The sequence below is a fragment of the Mastigoproctus giganteus genome, chromosome 10 (genome assembly GCF_048544385.1).
Source record: "Mastigoproctus giganteus isolate SK-2022 chromosome 10, ASM4854438v1, whole genome shotgun sequence".
Lineage (NCBI taxonomy): Eukaryota > Metazoa > Arthropoda > Arachnida > Uropygi > Thelyphonidae > Mastigoproctus > Mastigoproctus giganteus.
The window spans coordinates 1,166,830-1,181,090 of NC_143584.1; the positions used below are offsets into that span (position 1 = coordinate 1,166,830).

The following is a 14,261-nucleotide window of genomic DNA, read 5'->3' on the forward strand; positions in this document are numbered from 1 at the left end:
TGTTAGAGTACACTTTATCTCGACTGCAACCGTATGCAGACCTTATTCGGACCCTGACAGGACCTGAGATAAGATACCGTGGTCTTTTCATCACCGATGATTATTCACTTACATCTCAGAAATCCGAAGAAGATCTCTCGTTAAAAGTGATCTTCTTGTAAGAGCAGATGCTGTTTAATGTTGTCAAGTGTTTCTTTAAGTTGTGCATCAAAGTGATGGCCGATTTCTTTTAGTAGATGTGCTTTCTTTGGTGCTTGTAAAGAGCTTTATCTTCGTACATATACAGAAAAGCAAGTAGAAAAAAATAATTCCTGGATCTTAAAGGCCCGATGATGAGAGAGAGAGAGGGGGGGGGGGGGTTACATAACTTTATGCACACTATTATCCATAATCACGGTAGGATCATATGATGCTCATATAGTGATCGGAAGTTACGTATATAAACTGACATTATGCACAATTTATAAACTAAACCAAAATATTCATACAAATCAATTCAGATGAGTTCACTGGAACAGTTGATCACCATGTTCATACGTTACTAACAGTGCTGATTCGCATGCACGGAATCTGCAGGCAGCAGCAGATGAAGTTACCTCAAAGCTGCGCACACACTTGTTATTACTTGAAACCATTTACTTCGCCTTTAGATGAGAGATTCACTTGTAAGGGGCTGCATGCGCTTCTTGTTCTTCATCAATTCCTGCACATCTGTTTTCATTTTTTGGAGCGCTTGCATGTTTGGAAGTGCTTGAGCCGGTAGGAATCAGAAATGTGCAACCGGTTCCGTTTTAGTATGATTTGGAACTTAACCTCAGAGACTTGGAGGGGGAGGACGTACCACTCACATATTTCAAATATTTGGGCCATTTATTTCACTCGTTAGCATTTTTAAAGCGGTAAAAACTAGGTTCAAACAGTTGAATTAAATCGAAGACTGTCAAAATCATTCTTCAAGTCAAAGACTTTCGGGCAGCTTAATTTTACCACCCAAAAGAAGAAATGGCCATCTTTTGGGCTTCAAACGACTTAGAACGCATTAGGTCGAAAGCGCTTTGCCACAGTTAAAAGAAAACGAGGTAAAGTAGAGAGCAAAATCCAAAAGCCCTTAATCAAAATGAAGCGAAACGAATTATTGTCTTAAAGACAAAATTATAAAAAATTAAATCCTTTTCTACCACAACGCACAAGCCAAGATGATACTCGTAAAGACTAGTTTATATTATGACGAAAGGCATACTACCCATTACACCCAAAGATGAGCACCCAACACTCATCTCCACTACAAGCTGCAATCATTGAAAAGACCAGGAATGCAATTACACTTCAATCACAGCATGCATTGGTTAAGGGACGATCTTCTCTGACCAATTTCATTGGATACTAGGATCTGGTCAGAGGAACTGGATGCAAAAATAATTTTGAAATCATGTACCTGAATTTCAGGAATTCTTTTGATAGTGTTGCGCATGGAAGACTACTGTACAAACTGGAGTAGTATGGCATTAAGGGCAAGTTGCTACAATGGATAAAAGGGTGGTTGAGTAGAAGACTGAGTGGTAATCAATGGATACTGCTCTTTGTGGACTAATGTTATTAGTGGAGTCCCCCAGGGTTCGGTGTTGGGCCCATTATTGTATATCAACCTTAATGTCCAAGTTTGCAGACGATACGAAGGTTGGCAGTAATGACAATACGTTACACACGATGTAGAAAATTTGGGCAGATGGGCTGAGAAGTGGCAACTGAAGTTTAACATTGACAAATGCAAAGTACTGCGTATGGGTAAGCAGCAAACCCAGAGAAACTTACTACACTCAGGGTAGTGGAGAATGAAAAAGAACTGGGGTAGTTGTGTAGTCGGGTATGAAGTTCTCTGAGCAGTGGAGACGGGCTGCAAGAGTAGCTCATGGTGTCTTGTCAATGATATACAGGAATTTTACTAGCAGGAATAAGGAGGTGATTGTCCCCTTGTATAAGACAAGGATCAGGCCACACCTTGAGTACTGTATACAGGTCTGGAGGCCTCGTTTTAAGAAGGATGTAGAGTTGCTAGAACGAGTACAGAAAAGGACAACGAGATTGGTGAGGGGAACAAATGGGTGCTCTTACCAAGAAAGGATTAAGTTCTGTAAGTTGCAGCATCTGGAGACTAGGCACCTGCGAGGTGATCTGATTGAGGTGTATCAGGCCTTGAATGCTTTGAGCAGGCTCAATGCTGACGGGGTTCTTCCTCTTGCTCAGACGAAAAGCCTGAGTGGTATTAATTCAAGTTGAGAAAGAAAATGGCGGAAGGTTTCCTTTAGCCAGCGAGTGGAGGTTGATTGCTGAAATATTCCATATGTTGTTGTGGAAGTTGATAGCTTAAATAAATCGAAGGAAGAAGTAGACAAACGTTTCTTGCATGCCACCACTAATGCTAACAAGAAATAGGTTTCTTCCCTCTGGTGCTTTGTTATTTTGTCTTGAAGTGAGTGTTTATATTTACCTTCGGCTTTGTGCATGGTTTTTCTGCGTCACAGTACACATTGCACTGTTTTGGGTGGTAAGAGGGGTTAATTTTTTTTTTTTTATATAATCACTCTAAGATCAGGAAGAAATCAGACTGCTGTCGTTCGAGAGGGCGAACTTACCCAGTCACTTACCTAGAGGCGACTGCTTCCAGATTCTTTGGGTCTTTGTATTCTTCGTGCGCTTTGATCATCCCGGATAACCTGCCGATTGCTGCCGCCACTTGTGTGGGGTTTTCGTGTTGCACCAAGGCGAGCATCACGCTGCTGGAGTCTGCGGAGAACACGAACAACCTACAAAAGAGACGAAGCCCTCGTTACTTTTGCACCCATCGAGTCGAGCATCGAATGAGACCAACTTACACGCACAATCGAAAACACAATGACGTCATTTCCTTACTGAGAAATAGAGGACGACAGTCAGAGCAGCCCGACCTTTGTACCCGATAAAAATGCCAGCAGAATTTCACTAATTTGACAGAATTTAGAATTCAGAAGTTCGTTTAAGTATTGCTCGTGAAAACACAGCAAGTATTTTTACCTGCAGGTGCCGGCAGGACTCTCCGAGAAACCGATGCTCCACTGGCACGAAGAATCGTCTTCAGCCCTCCTCAATTCGCTGTTCGGGCCGACACGTCCGGTGCAGCTGATGTCCACAATGTTCACGCATCGTTGGTTGCTGGAAGAAAAGCAAAATGCAGAAGCGAAAATTAAATCGAGCTCCTTCGCCTTTTTTCATCAAAAGAAAATTTACCGAGGGGCACCTTCTAAAAGATTTGTTCGACAAAAAGCAACGAGGGAAGCAGCCCACGCACTGCTCTCTGACTGAAACACAAGTACAGCAAGATGCCCCATCGGATAGAGAGAAATGTTTACTTTCGTCGTTGGTAAATGATGTTGGGCAAATGATGGACAATAAGTTGTCCATGATTTGCCCAACTTTAAATGCCCAACCCAAAATAAAAAAAAACAATTTTAATTTTTCAATTAAAGTTGCCCAACTTTAATTGAAATCCCATTGATCTAATTTTTTTAAAATTAGTCTTTTGCAAGTGGGGAAGTGTGGATTATTTGAAGGGAGTCGTTGTCTCTTTGTTTCATACAAAGTCGAGACTGCATTCAAAATATCGTGCTCGGGTCTGGAGGCCACACTTGAAGAAAGACGTAGAACTTCTAGAAAGGTGTGAGAGGAACAACGAAATTGGTGGGGGTTGCTAATCGATGTTCATATCGATCCAATCGATATCCAGACTGCAAAGATTGTCAGTTAGACATCTTAGGGTGGGGGCCCATTGAGTGCAAACAAACGTGAGCAGTACAAACAAACAAATCCAGCCTTCTGTTACTTCCCTTTTTTATTGGGGAGGGCTCATGAATTTCATCTCGCGTTGTGGATTATTGGAATAAATTAATTTGCCGAGGTCACCGAGCTGGAGGGTTTTGTTAGTTCAAAGCAGAATTGAATAATTGCATTTTGGTGATGGGGAAAGAGTACAGTAAGGGATTAGCATAATGCATGGGTTGTTAACAACTCAAATTATTCTAAGAAATGCTGAAATTTTAAATCTTTCCTCTCTACAATTACACGACATGCAGAATTTTATAACATACAGCAGTAAACGCGCATTACAGGGTCTTAAGATAAAAGCCAGGCCATTAACGTGTGTGAATGAGAAACGAACCTAGAGAGGATCCTTGTGGTACTCCGTCGTTAAAAAATGTTATCTGATGAGAACGTTTTAACACTTTTTGCCTGAAATAGAATCAGTTAAGTAAAAGACTACGAATAGCATACTGGAAAAACTTTTAATAAAAGATTAACTGCATCAAACGCACTTCAAAAGGTCGGTTGAAGTACCTCAATCTGCATGAGAGAAAACTGCGAAAGGGCTCGTAGGTCTAGTTCGAAAATTGCGTTGATCTAGAGTCAGAATCTCATAAAATTAGGAAACATGGCGGTAAAAGCTGCATCGAATATGGTGTCCTACGGGACGATGCGAAAAAATAAGAAACAAAATTAAATAAATAAAAATTAAAAAAATAAAAATTTTAAAAATAAATTCTATATTTAATCCAATACTCACCACAGCGTTTGGAAGTCATTCTTTTCGATCACCAGGTCAAAGTTTGAGGACAGATCGAGATAAACTAAAGACGGAGTCACCAGGGATTGCACATCGAGTTTCCGAAGATCGTTGCAGGCAACATCCAAAACCTACGGAAAGGTTATTTCTATTAGCATTAATATTGTCGAAGCACCTTATAGCGAACCCACCCCCCCTCTCAGGAGGACGAAAAAACGTTCCACTGAGGGGAGAGGGTTCGCTATCTTAGAGTGCAGGGTGCACATAAGAAAGTTTCCTTTCTTAGGAGACCATGTGCACCCTGTCGTGTTTCATTTTTCCCGAAAAGAAAGGGATCTTCCAAGACGATGATGCGCTGTGTCATCGGGGATGCACAGTGCACGAATTGTTCGAGGAACACGGTGAAGATATCACCCGTCTCGATTGATCTCCAAATTCGCTTGACCTCAATCCAAATGAACACCTGTGGGAAGTTTTGAAATGTGAAGTGAGGCATATGGACAACCGTCATCTATTCAGACACCGTGGAAAGCCTTGCAAGCAGTATATGGCTGAAATCCCTACAGACACCTTCAGACATTTAGTGGAGCCAATACCTAGGCAAATAGCGGCTGTTATTCGTGCGAACGGTGGCTCAACACGGTATTATGATATCACAGATTGATATCATATTCCTGGACATTAAATCGGCATATGACAGAATACACCACCCAGCTCTTTTTACCATACCATTCTCAAACACTACTTCGGCCTGGCAGATACCTTACTTCAAATTTTGAAGTCAATTTTATTTCCTAGACACCTGTCTGTGACCCACGACTTCCGGGTAACTATTGACGTCTCCAGAGGCATCCCGCAAGGAAGCGTGCTTTTAGCTATCCTGTTTGCAGCAGTTTTGGAGCCTTTCCTAGCTCAGAATCCTAACTTTGTCTCTTACGCCGACGATCTGAAGTTCTACCTGAGCTCAGATCATAATCACCAAATTCATGATATCAACCGAGAAGCTTCTAGGCAGATACTGAGCTTGGAAAATTATCTTGCTACAATTGGGCTGCATCTGAGCCCTTCCAAATCAGCGCAACTACCGATAACCAAGAAGAGAGTGAAAAATGAAATCTAAATCTTTGTTAGTGGGAAGCCAGTGCAAAAAATGACGTCCCATACTGACCTTGGCCTTGACCAAAGTATTACCCTAAACTCTGGGGGAATACACCATCAACGTAGCAGGGAACAGAAGAGAAGAAAGAACCAGACTTGAGAATCGTGTGCAGCAGGCATGGCAGGAAAGGTGGCTGCTTCAACAAAAAGGAGAATTACCAGGAAGTTCCTGCCTACAGTCGGACGCGTGTATCCTAGAACCCCCTGTTGGTTCCCCCCAGGTCTATTTACAACCTTTCTCTTGACAGGCCATGGTGCCTTCAACGCCAGGTTAACTTATTTTCGAATAACAGAAGACCCCCTCTGCACATGTGGAGAGACAGAAAATGGTCCCACATTATGTACAGCTGCGACCATTATGAGGACTTCCGCTGTCGACTTATGACGGAACTCACATATCTACCAGCAGGACTGGAGCATCACCTTCTAGACTCGAGGGAGGAGTTCCTGGCCTTCACGAAGTTTGCGCAAGAGGTGTTTTCTAGGCGGAGGACACTTATTGCTATTCATCAGAACTAAAGCCAGTAATTGAATGAAACAACAACCTAATTGAACAGAAACATTCAAACAGAAAGATTGAGCTAACCACACTATGGACCTTTTGCAACAGGACCAGGACCGGACACGGAACTGACGCAGTCTACTGCTCACCTGTCTCGAGATTCCTCTGCGGCGGAAGACACCAGTGATCACCAAGTCAGACTTGACTCTACACATCTCCTGAACCTGACACCAGCGGCTGTGACCTCTGAAACAAACACACCGGACATGACTATTGCTGCAGCTTGCTGCTAAAGCCATTGGCCTCCCCATATCAGTGCACTCTTGCACAGTACTTTCTTCCTACTTCCTGGGTGGGGGAGGATAAGTCAATTATCTCATCCCCTCCTCACCAACCCATTTTCTCCATCTAGTGGGGCATGGGCATGCCTCACTGACATCTGGGGTCGCCTTCTCTATTTACTCCACCTCTGTCTTATCTCCCCAGTCTTCAGTCTCCCCACCCTCTCTCTCTGACTTTGCGACCGCGTCTAATGAAACCAAAATTTTCCAAACCCACACGCAATCTTAAGTCAACCATGCAACAACCCTGTTACCATTCGGCCTTTTCATACCCTACTCCCTTTCAGCATAAAGTATAGTAACTGTTTTTTTTTTTTTTTTTAGGTCCTAGCCATTGAAAATCTCAGGAAATTAGGTGGCAGGGCCTGTCAGAGTAAATATAACTATACTGGGTGTACCTGGTCTGCCTCCACGAGGCCAAGTGTGGGCAACGGTGGGTCCCATTAGGGGCCCAACGGCTAAAAGGCCAGATGAACAACGGTACTAAACATTACACATATACATGATCCACACACTTTTAAATCTCTGGTCTTTAGAGTGTACTGTATCACACGACAACATATACTACACAAAGACGGGGGAAACTCCTGGTGCCGTTTGATCCAAAAACACTTTACACTGACCTTGGCCTCACCTGGGCTCGCCTTTCAGCCTCACTTTGTCAGTATGAGGCAGAAGATGTACGCGACTCTTTGGGCAGTGCGCCAGGAGCTCGTTGGTGTGCATCAGCCAGCGCTGCTTGTTCGGCACATCCTGAGGTGTATTATTCCAATCCCTCTATGCATCAGAAATTTGGTCATGTGCCCGTGCCTCATACCTTAACAAGTATTCAGTTTAGAGTACTGGTTGCTTAGATGGATGAACAGGGTGGTAGGCCACCCCCTAACTATCTCCAGATTAATCCTACAAGCAAATCTGGGCACCACTCCCTGGAGACATCTCATCATGACAAAAAATGTCCTCACACTTGCATGGCTTATAACGAGGCGAATTGATGATCCATCGGTATCCACATTAATCTCTGGCCCGAGGAGAGCAAGAGGGGAGCACCCCGACTCCTGTGTCCCTCCACGTCTTACGTTGTCAAGCATTGATTCTCTGAGGAACATGTTTCCAGCCAATTGTCTTCGGAGCTTCAATAAATTTAGGATCCACTCTAATAGGTTCTGTGAAGACAAGCTCTACAGGAACGAAATCCTCAAGAACTGCTACCAGATAATGAATCTGATGTTCACCTGCTCCAGGATATGACTGGACTGACTGCTTTTTTATTTTTTTACTTGCTTTTTGTATATGTCAAAGACTTTTGTTTTCGTCTCCATGCAATTGTACATTTAATCCTGTAAATTTCTTGGGTCGAGCACGCATGTACTCTTGTATATTGTCTATAAATATTCACACCCTTCTGGCACAGTGCTTTTCCGGGGTGACCCAAGGTTTCTTGGGGAAATAAACTGATTTTAAAAATAATTAGTTGGGTAGTCAATTCGTGATCACTGAAGTAATGCAATCCTACTAAACCAATTTAGTAAAATCCAATCCAGAATATGTAGTACGGTATTAAACATGGAAATGAAGAGTGTACATTGCACTGACTGTATGGTAGGAAGATGATATCATCCAGTTCTAATCCTTGACGAACGTCCTTCAACAAAATTTCTTACTCAACCAGTACCTTTCTCCGGTTTCATCATTACAAATTTCAGGTTCCATCATAAATGAAAGTAAGTCCGCTGAAATGTTCTCGGTCAACGTGGTTGAAACCGATACAAAACATTGAATGTTTTTTATAATTGCACGGAATTTTTTCGGGGGTTTTTCGTGCGTTTCACAATCACGTGAGGCCGCCGTCCACTGGTGATTGACACCTTAATTACACAAAAGAAAAAAAAACTCACCTTAAAATGCATTTTGATGCAAATTAGTTTTGTTTCTTTAACTACAATTAAAAACTGATTGGAAACGTCTTCCATCCTAAACAATCGAATCCCGAACTAAAATTGCAGCAAGTGGGAACATTTCCCGCTGCAGCCCACTTACCTTCAGACGAGCGTTTGACACCAGAGGAGGGACAGTCTCCAGCTTGTTGGAATGCACGTACAGACGCTCGAGATTTTGTAGGCGCTTCAAGGATTCTGGAAGTCGGGCAATTTCATTTCCGGCCAGCGAGACTTCGTGCAAAGATGGCAGCGCCTTGAAGAAGCTGTGGGAAAAGAACGTTCTGGTAAGTGGCTTCAGGGAAATAAGAAAGAATCTTTATTTGTCGTACCAAATGTGCCGATTACGACACTGCTCCGAACACTCACTGGAAATACACTCACTCTCTAAAGAGAACACGAAAAAAGAAAACTGGTTTCGAGTGGGGAGAGGAGGGCTTCTGTTACAGATTTTTTAGCGTGCGTAAAATGCGAATCTGCGACCACTTACCTGGGCTCAACAATACACCAACTTGAGGAAAATGATCGATGAAACAAAACCATCTAAACCAGTCGTCCCAGGTTTAGTGGAAGCGAACATTTCTATTGGTCAAAACAAGGCAGGAGATTCCAGCCGGAGAGGAGACGAAGCACTTTTGTCTGCCAGTGAAGGTTGAAGAAAACTAACGAGGGGAAATCACAATTGTGTCATTTCTAATTATTTTAACTTCATTAAGAACAAAGTATTCCTTAAACGAAGGGAATGGTCTATCTTATTCCCGATATTTGGAAACCCGAGAGAAGCATCGAGGAAGAAAGTTCGCCTCGCTCCTTATCAATACGGGAGGTTTAATCCTCGGTATCAGTCCTCGTGGTCCAAGCTAGTGGGGGATGTCCAAGGGGTCGAGTAAAATCTGCGAGTCAACTTACCGTTGGTTACCTCTTCAAACACGGCGAAGTTTTGCCCTGTAAATCGCGAGTGACTTCCACCACCCCACGCCAACATGTCCACGGCCAGGTGCGGCTCACGAAACAGTATCAACACCAGACGACAGTTGTGAAACCCTCCGGCCGAGAGCACCGTATAAGTGAAGACCCCGAAAATATCGGTTTTAATTTCCGCCGTGATGGAAACAGCCCATCCCTCTGTTGCCCTTCACAGTTCCTGCGACGGACCTGTCATAAAGGCACTGGAAGATGCGGCACGTAGTCATTGTGGAAGGGTGTTGGCTGGGAGTGGTTCAAAAACATAATCTAACGGTAGAAGGGCTCCGTTGCAAGGGAAAAGCGAAGTTGTGAGAAGAATAAGTTTAAGAGATAACAGTGATTGGCTGAAGTTCGAACTAATAGGCGGAGATATGCAAATAACAGGGAATTATAGAAGGTTTTTGCGCGAAAAGAAAGTCTGATAGATGTTGGAGAGAAAAAAATGAGTGAAAAGGAGAGAGAAAGGAAAAAGTGATGGGAGGAGGGTGCGGAATTCGGTGCTACTGGAGTGATGTGACAGTCCTAGCTGGTATATTACATATCGTGACTTGAACAGAGAAAAGTAACTGAAAAGGTGTGGAATTCTAAAGGGAAGAGAAAAGGAAAGGAAAGGCTTAGTTCAGAAGGAAAGCGGATCACAGAACAGCTGATGAGTTCCAGGAAAGGCTCCGAAAGATATGTGCTCAGATCAGAGATCTTCAGAACTTTATTAAATTCAGGAACAGAAATAAACTAATAGTTACTGTGATTATTAGAGGGACGAAATGTATATAAATGAAGTAAATTGAGCAGAAATCAGCTATGAAAATGATGAATAATTAGACGTAGTCGTTTAGACTAGTAGGAATTCAAAAGAGGTAAAGCAACAATAGTACAGGGCAAAAAAAAAAAAAGTTAGTTTTTTGGAGGATTTAAAGTTGATGGGAATTTCAAAGTCAGTTTCATGCGATGGCTGACCAATCTTATTTAATTTCATTTGCATCGTGGTAAATGAATATCATTAAAGCGTATACCTAGAAATAGTTGGCACCATAAATACCCGTTTTATAATGCTATGTGTCATTTACTCGTGACAAACCGATGGTTGTAGGAAAAAATCCCTCAGCTCCTGGAAAGTTCTGATAATTTTACTGGGTCAGGTAGTCTGTGGGTCTTAGTGCTTCAAGGAAGCTGTTGAGCAAGAAAATATTAGCGAACCATTGCCATAGATAGCAATACTAAGGTACAGGGGCAAAATGAATATAAATAAATTATATTAAAACAAATAAAGAAAACAACCACTGTAATTAGCGAAAAGAGAATATAGCCACAGGGGGATATTCAGGGGATATTCATGTGTTGTTGTGGCGGATCCCAGGGTTTCCCCCATAAGCCGCTATTGTACTTCTTGTGTTGAAGCTTATGCCAAGACCGGCCAATTGTATGCAGTGTGTTGGACGTGTAAGTGTTATGATGTGTTCTGTTGTTATGTTATCGGCCGGTACCTGGCTCTTAGCAGGTAAGAAGCAGTAACACCTGGTCACTACGTCTCACCCCCCATCCCCGCCACGTGGAGGCGGCCAGGATCAATTATCTCCTGCTGGGCAAGCCCAGGGCATAACACCTGAGAGTGCCCGAAAAAGAGAATGAAGTGGAAAAAGAGGAATACAGAGGGAGAAGTTTGGGATCTGGGGAGGTAAATGGATAGAATAGAGGAGAATCAACAGAGGGACTCTCCAATAGTTAGAAGTGAGAAGAAGTTAAGCAAGAATAAAGTAGGGAGAAGTGGACTAACTTCTCTAACCATGGAGACCTATCTCATGGAAAATCCCATCCTAGGAACTAGGATCAGCAAAACATCTTAATTTACAGTTTGCCTAACCCCTTGTAGGCAGAACGTCTTCAGTTGTTGAAGAATAATTGATCTTCTAACAAAAAACACAGTGAAAGCAAATCCACGAATTCTGAAAAGCTCCACAGAAAGACACTATGTGCAATATGTACAATATCCTCTTCTTCAGGAACACAGCAGAATATACACTATGTACAGATTCGTCCAATGTAATGCCAGGGTAATGCCATAACCTGGCCCAATAAATAAAATGTTTCAGGGTTAACGCAAAAGTAATATACATGTCCAAATCCTAGATGAGATCACATTAGGCAGGGTTCAAAATTATGTTTTAAAAAGTTCTTGCCTAAATACAAGCTCTAAGAGAGCCCAAAAAGTCTAAGATAATCATCCAAGATAGTTGATAACAGAGTTACTAGGAAAAGTCTGTAATATGAAAAGTCACAGTGGTCACATGTCACTCACAAAGAAATATTAATTCCAAAAACTATGAAACGCTAAAGGCCAAATAATATCTCGATGAGTAGAGCAAAATTCCTTATACAATAAATACCTATTCTGCTGAAAACAGTTCCACATCAAGAACAAGTCTATTATAAAATCCAGGAAAGTATAGTGTAGCACTTAATGATACTAATCAGTTGCAGATATAGAATCCAATCAAAAATGAGAGATATTTCTTTCCTAATCCAATAAAGGATCCAAGAAATCGCAGGAACAGTAAAACTAGGACCTAATTTCGGTTCTTCTTTTAAATGCACGAGAAGCAAACACATTCATAGCATTAAAAGCTGTCTGGGACTCAACCAGAATTTTATTGTTGCTGGAGTCCAAGTTAGGAACTACACTAAGTAGGTCACGTCGAAGATCGTTATAATAATGACATTGATGAAGAATATGGTTAACAGTTTCTTCCTGGCCACACAAACAAGATGTTGTTGGTGAAAGTCCCAGTTTGTGAAGTTTAGTATTTATACTTCCGTGGCCAGTTAATATAAACATACCATATAAGCCCGGCGAAAACCACTTTAACTCCTCCTTTTTAATTTCCCTTGCTACAGGCAGAAAGTCCCTTGTGACTGCACCAATATCAGATGAAGACCACTCCTGCTGCCATTTTGCAATAAAAATTTGCCTTAATCTTTTCTTCTCAGTCTTAATGGGAGCACTTAGATCTAATTGGATGTTATCATAGGTCAATGGTATTTTCTTCAAAAGGTGATACTTAAGGTAGCGGTACTGAACTTCAAAATGGACAGGTAGTTTCCCAAGCAAAACCTGAAGAGCCATCGTGGAGGTAGTTCGACAAGCTCTTGACATGGTTAGGAGGGCAGCCCTCTGTGCTTGTAACAGTTGCTTTACTACAGCAACTTTATTAGCTCTAAAGCCCCATGCACCAGCTCCATAAGAAATTATCGACAAAAACACACAATTATAGTGAAGTCGTAAGGTTTGACCTCTAAGACCCCAGTCTTGTCTTGTTATCTGTTTAATTCGGCTCAGGAACAATTTAGCCTTTTCTTTCACATACTGAACATGTGGTAGGAAACTGAGAGCATCATCAATATAAATGCCTAGGTATTTGGTCTTCGATAGGTACTTAATGGTTTGTTCCCTATATTTAATAACTGGAGGTCTTCCATGGTCAAGCTTTCCCTTAAGCAACATCTGAGACGTTTTTGCAATTGAAACCTGCAATTTATGTGTTGAAGACCAGTTGGAGAGTTCTAACAGCACAGCATTTGCTGATTCTTCAAGGCTTTTCCTAGAATTACCCTGGATTAATATTGTAAGATCGTCAGCGTATGCGATCATATGAATAGCTGGAAAACTCTTAACCAACCAGGAATCAAAAACCAGATTCCAACACAAGGGACCAAGTATTGACCCCTGTGGACATCCTCTTGTAACTCTGCGAGAAACCTCCTCCAGTCCAGATTTGACAGAAATGGTACGATCAGAAAAATAGCTCTTTAAAAGCTTATATATATTTATGGACACTTCGGCCTCCCGGAACCTCGCCAGGGCACTTTGCCACCAAAGGGTGTCAAAGGCCCCTTTGAAGTCCACAAAGAGGCCGAGCAAATACTTGGAATCTGTATCAGCCTGAATATCTAGAAGTCTAACTAATGCATCTTCTGTCCCTCGTCCTTTGGTGAACCCATACTGGTCTCCAGAAGCAAGTCTTTTGTCGGCATATGCTGCAATTAATCTGCTGGCAACAACCTTCTCTAGCGCCTTTCCCAGAACTGGGAGAAGGGCTATAGGCCTATATGATGATGGATCCTCAGCCGGTTTTTTGGGATTCTTAAGCAAGATTTTGAGCAAAGCTCTTTTCCACACTCTAGGGAATTCACCACTTCGTAGGCATGAATTAAACAAAATTAATATTGAAGCTGGTACAATTTTCCAGACTCTTTTAACAACATCAACTTCAATTTTATCATACCCAGGGGATTTACCTGAGCGCATGGATTTTATTGCGCATTCGACCTCTTCCAGAGAGAATGGAGGTTCTTCAGTCAATCCTGTGTAGTTAGAATTTAAATGTACGATGTCAATTTGTTCCGGTGACATATTAGTATCAGAATCTTGATGTATAATTACGTCTAATATTCTATCTATAGTAGAAGACCAAGATAGGGTACTTTGACCTTCTGCTGTTGTGACAGAAGTGAAAATCTCCCCTGGTGGAATCTTTTTGGTCACAAGCTTGTAAATAAGTCCCCAGGGATCACTATTTCCCTGGGTGCTAATTAAACTCTCCCAAGAAGTCCTTTTTTGTTTGCGAATCTCATTATGATAATTTCGTCTTGCTTGTTTGTATCTACTTTGTAAAACCGTCAATTCAAGTACCGTACGCGATGGATTTCTCTTCGCCCTCTGGAATTCACGTCTAGTCCTTCTAGTAAGCTGTTTTAAATCAGTTAAT

At 42.0% G+C, this 14,261-nt stretch overlaps 1 protein-coding gene across 1 annotated transcript in view; it reads right to left on the reverse strand.

Moving 5' to 3' along the window:
- The window catches only part of Phlpp (PH domain leucine-rich repeat protein phosphatase), a 63,589-nt gene that overhangs the window by 10,240 nt on the left and 39,088 nt on the right, over positions 1–14,261 (reverse strand). The window contains exons 7-10 of the mRNA XM_090383384.1: positions 8,636–8,798; positions 4,595–4,725; positions 3,052–3,189; positions 2,646–2,804 (exon numbers count right to left, since the gene is read on the reverse strand). Of these exons, the coding sequence (XP_090239510.1) occupies positions 2,646–2,804; positions 3,052–3,189; positions 4,595–4,725; positions 8,636–8,798 (591 nt within the window). The remainder of the gene's footprint in view (positions 1–2,645; positions 2,805–3,051; positions 3,190–4,594; positions 4,726–8,635; positions 8,799–14,261) is intronic.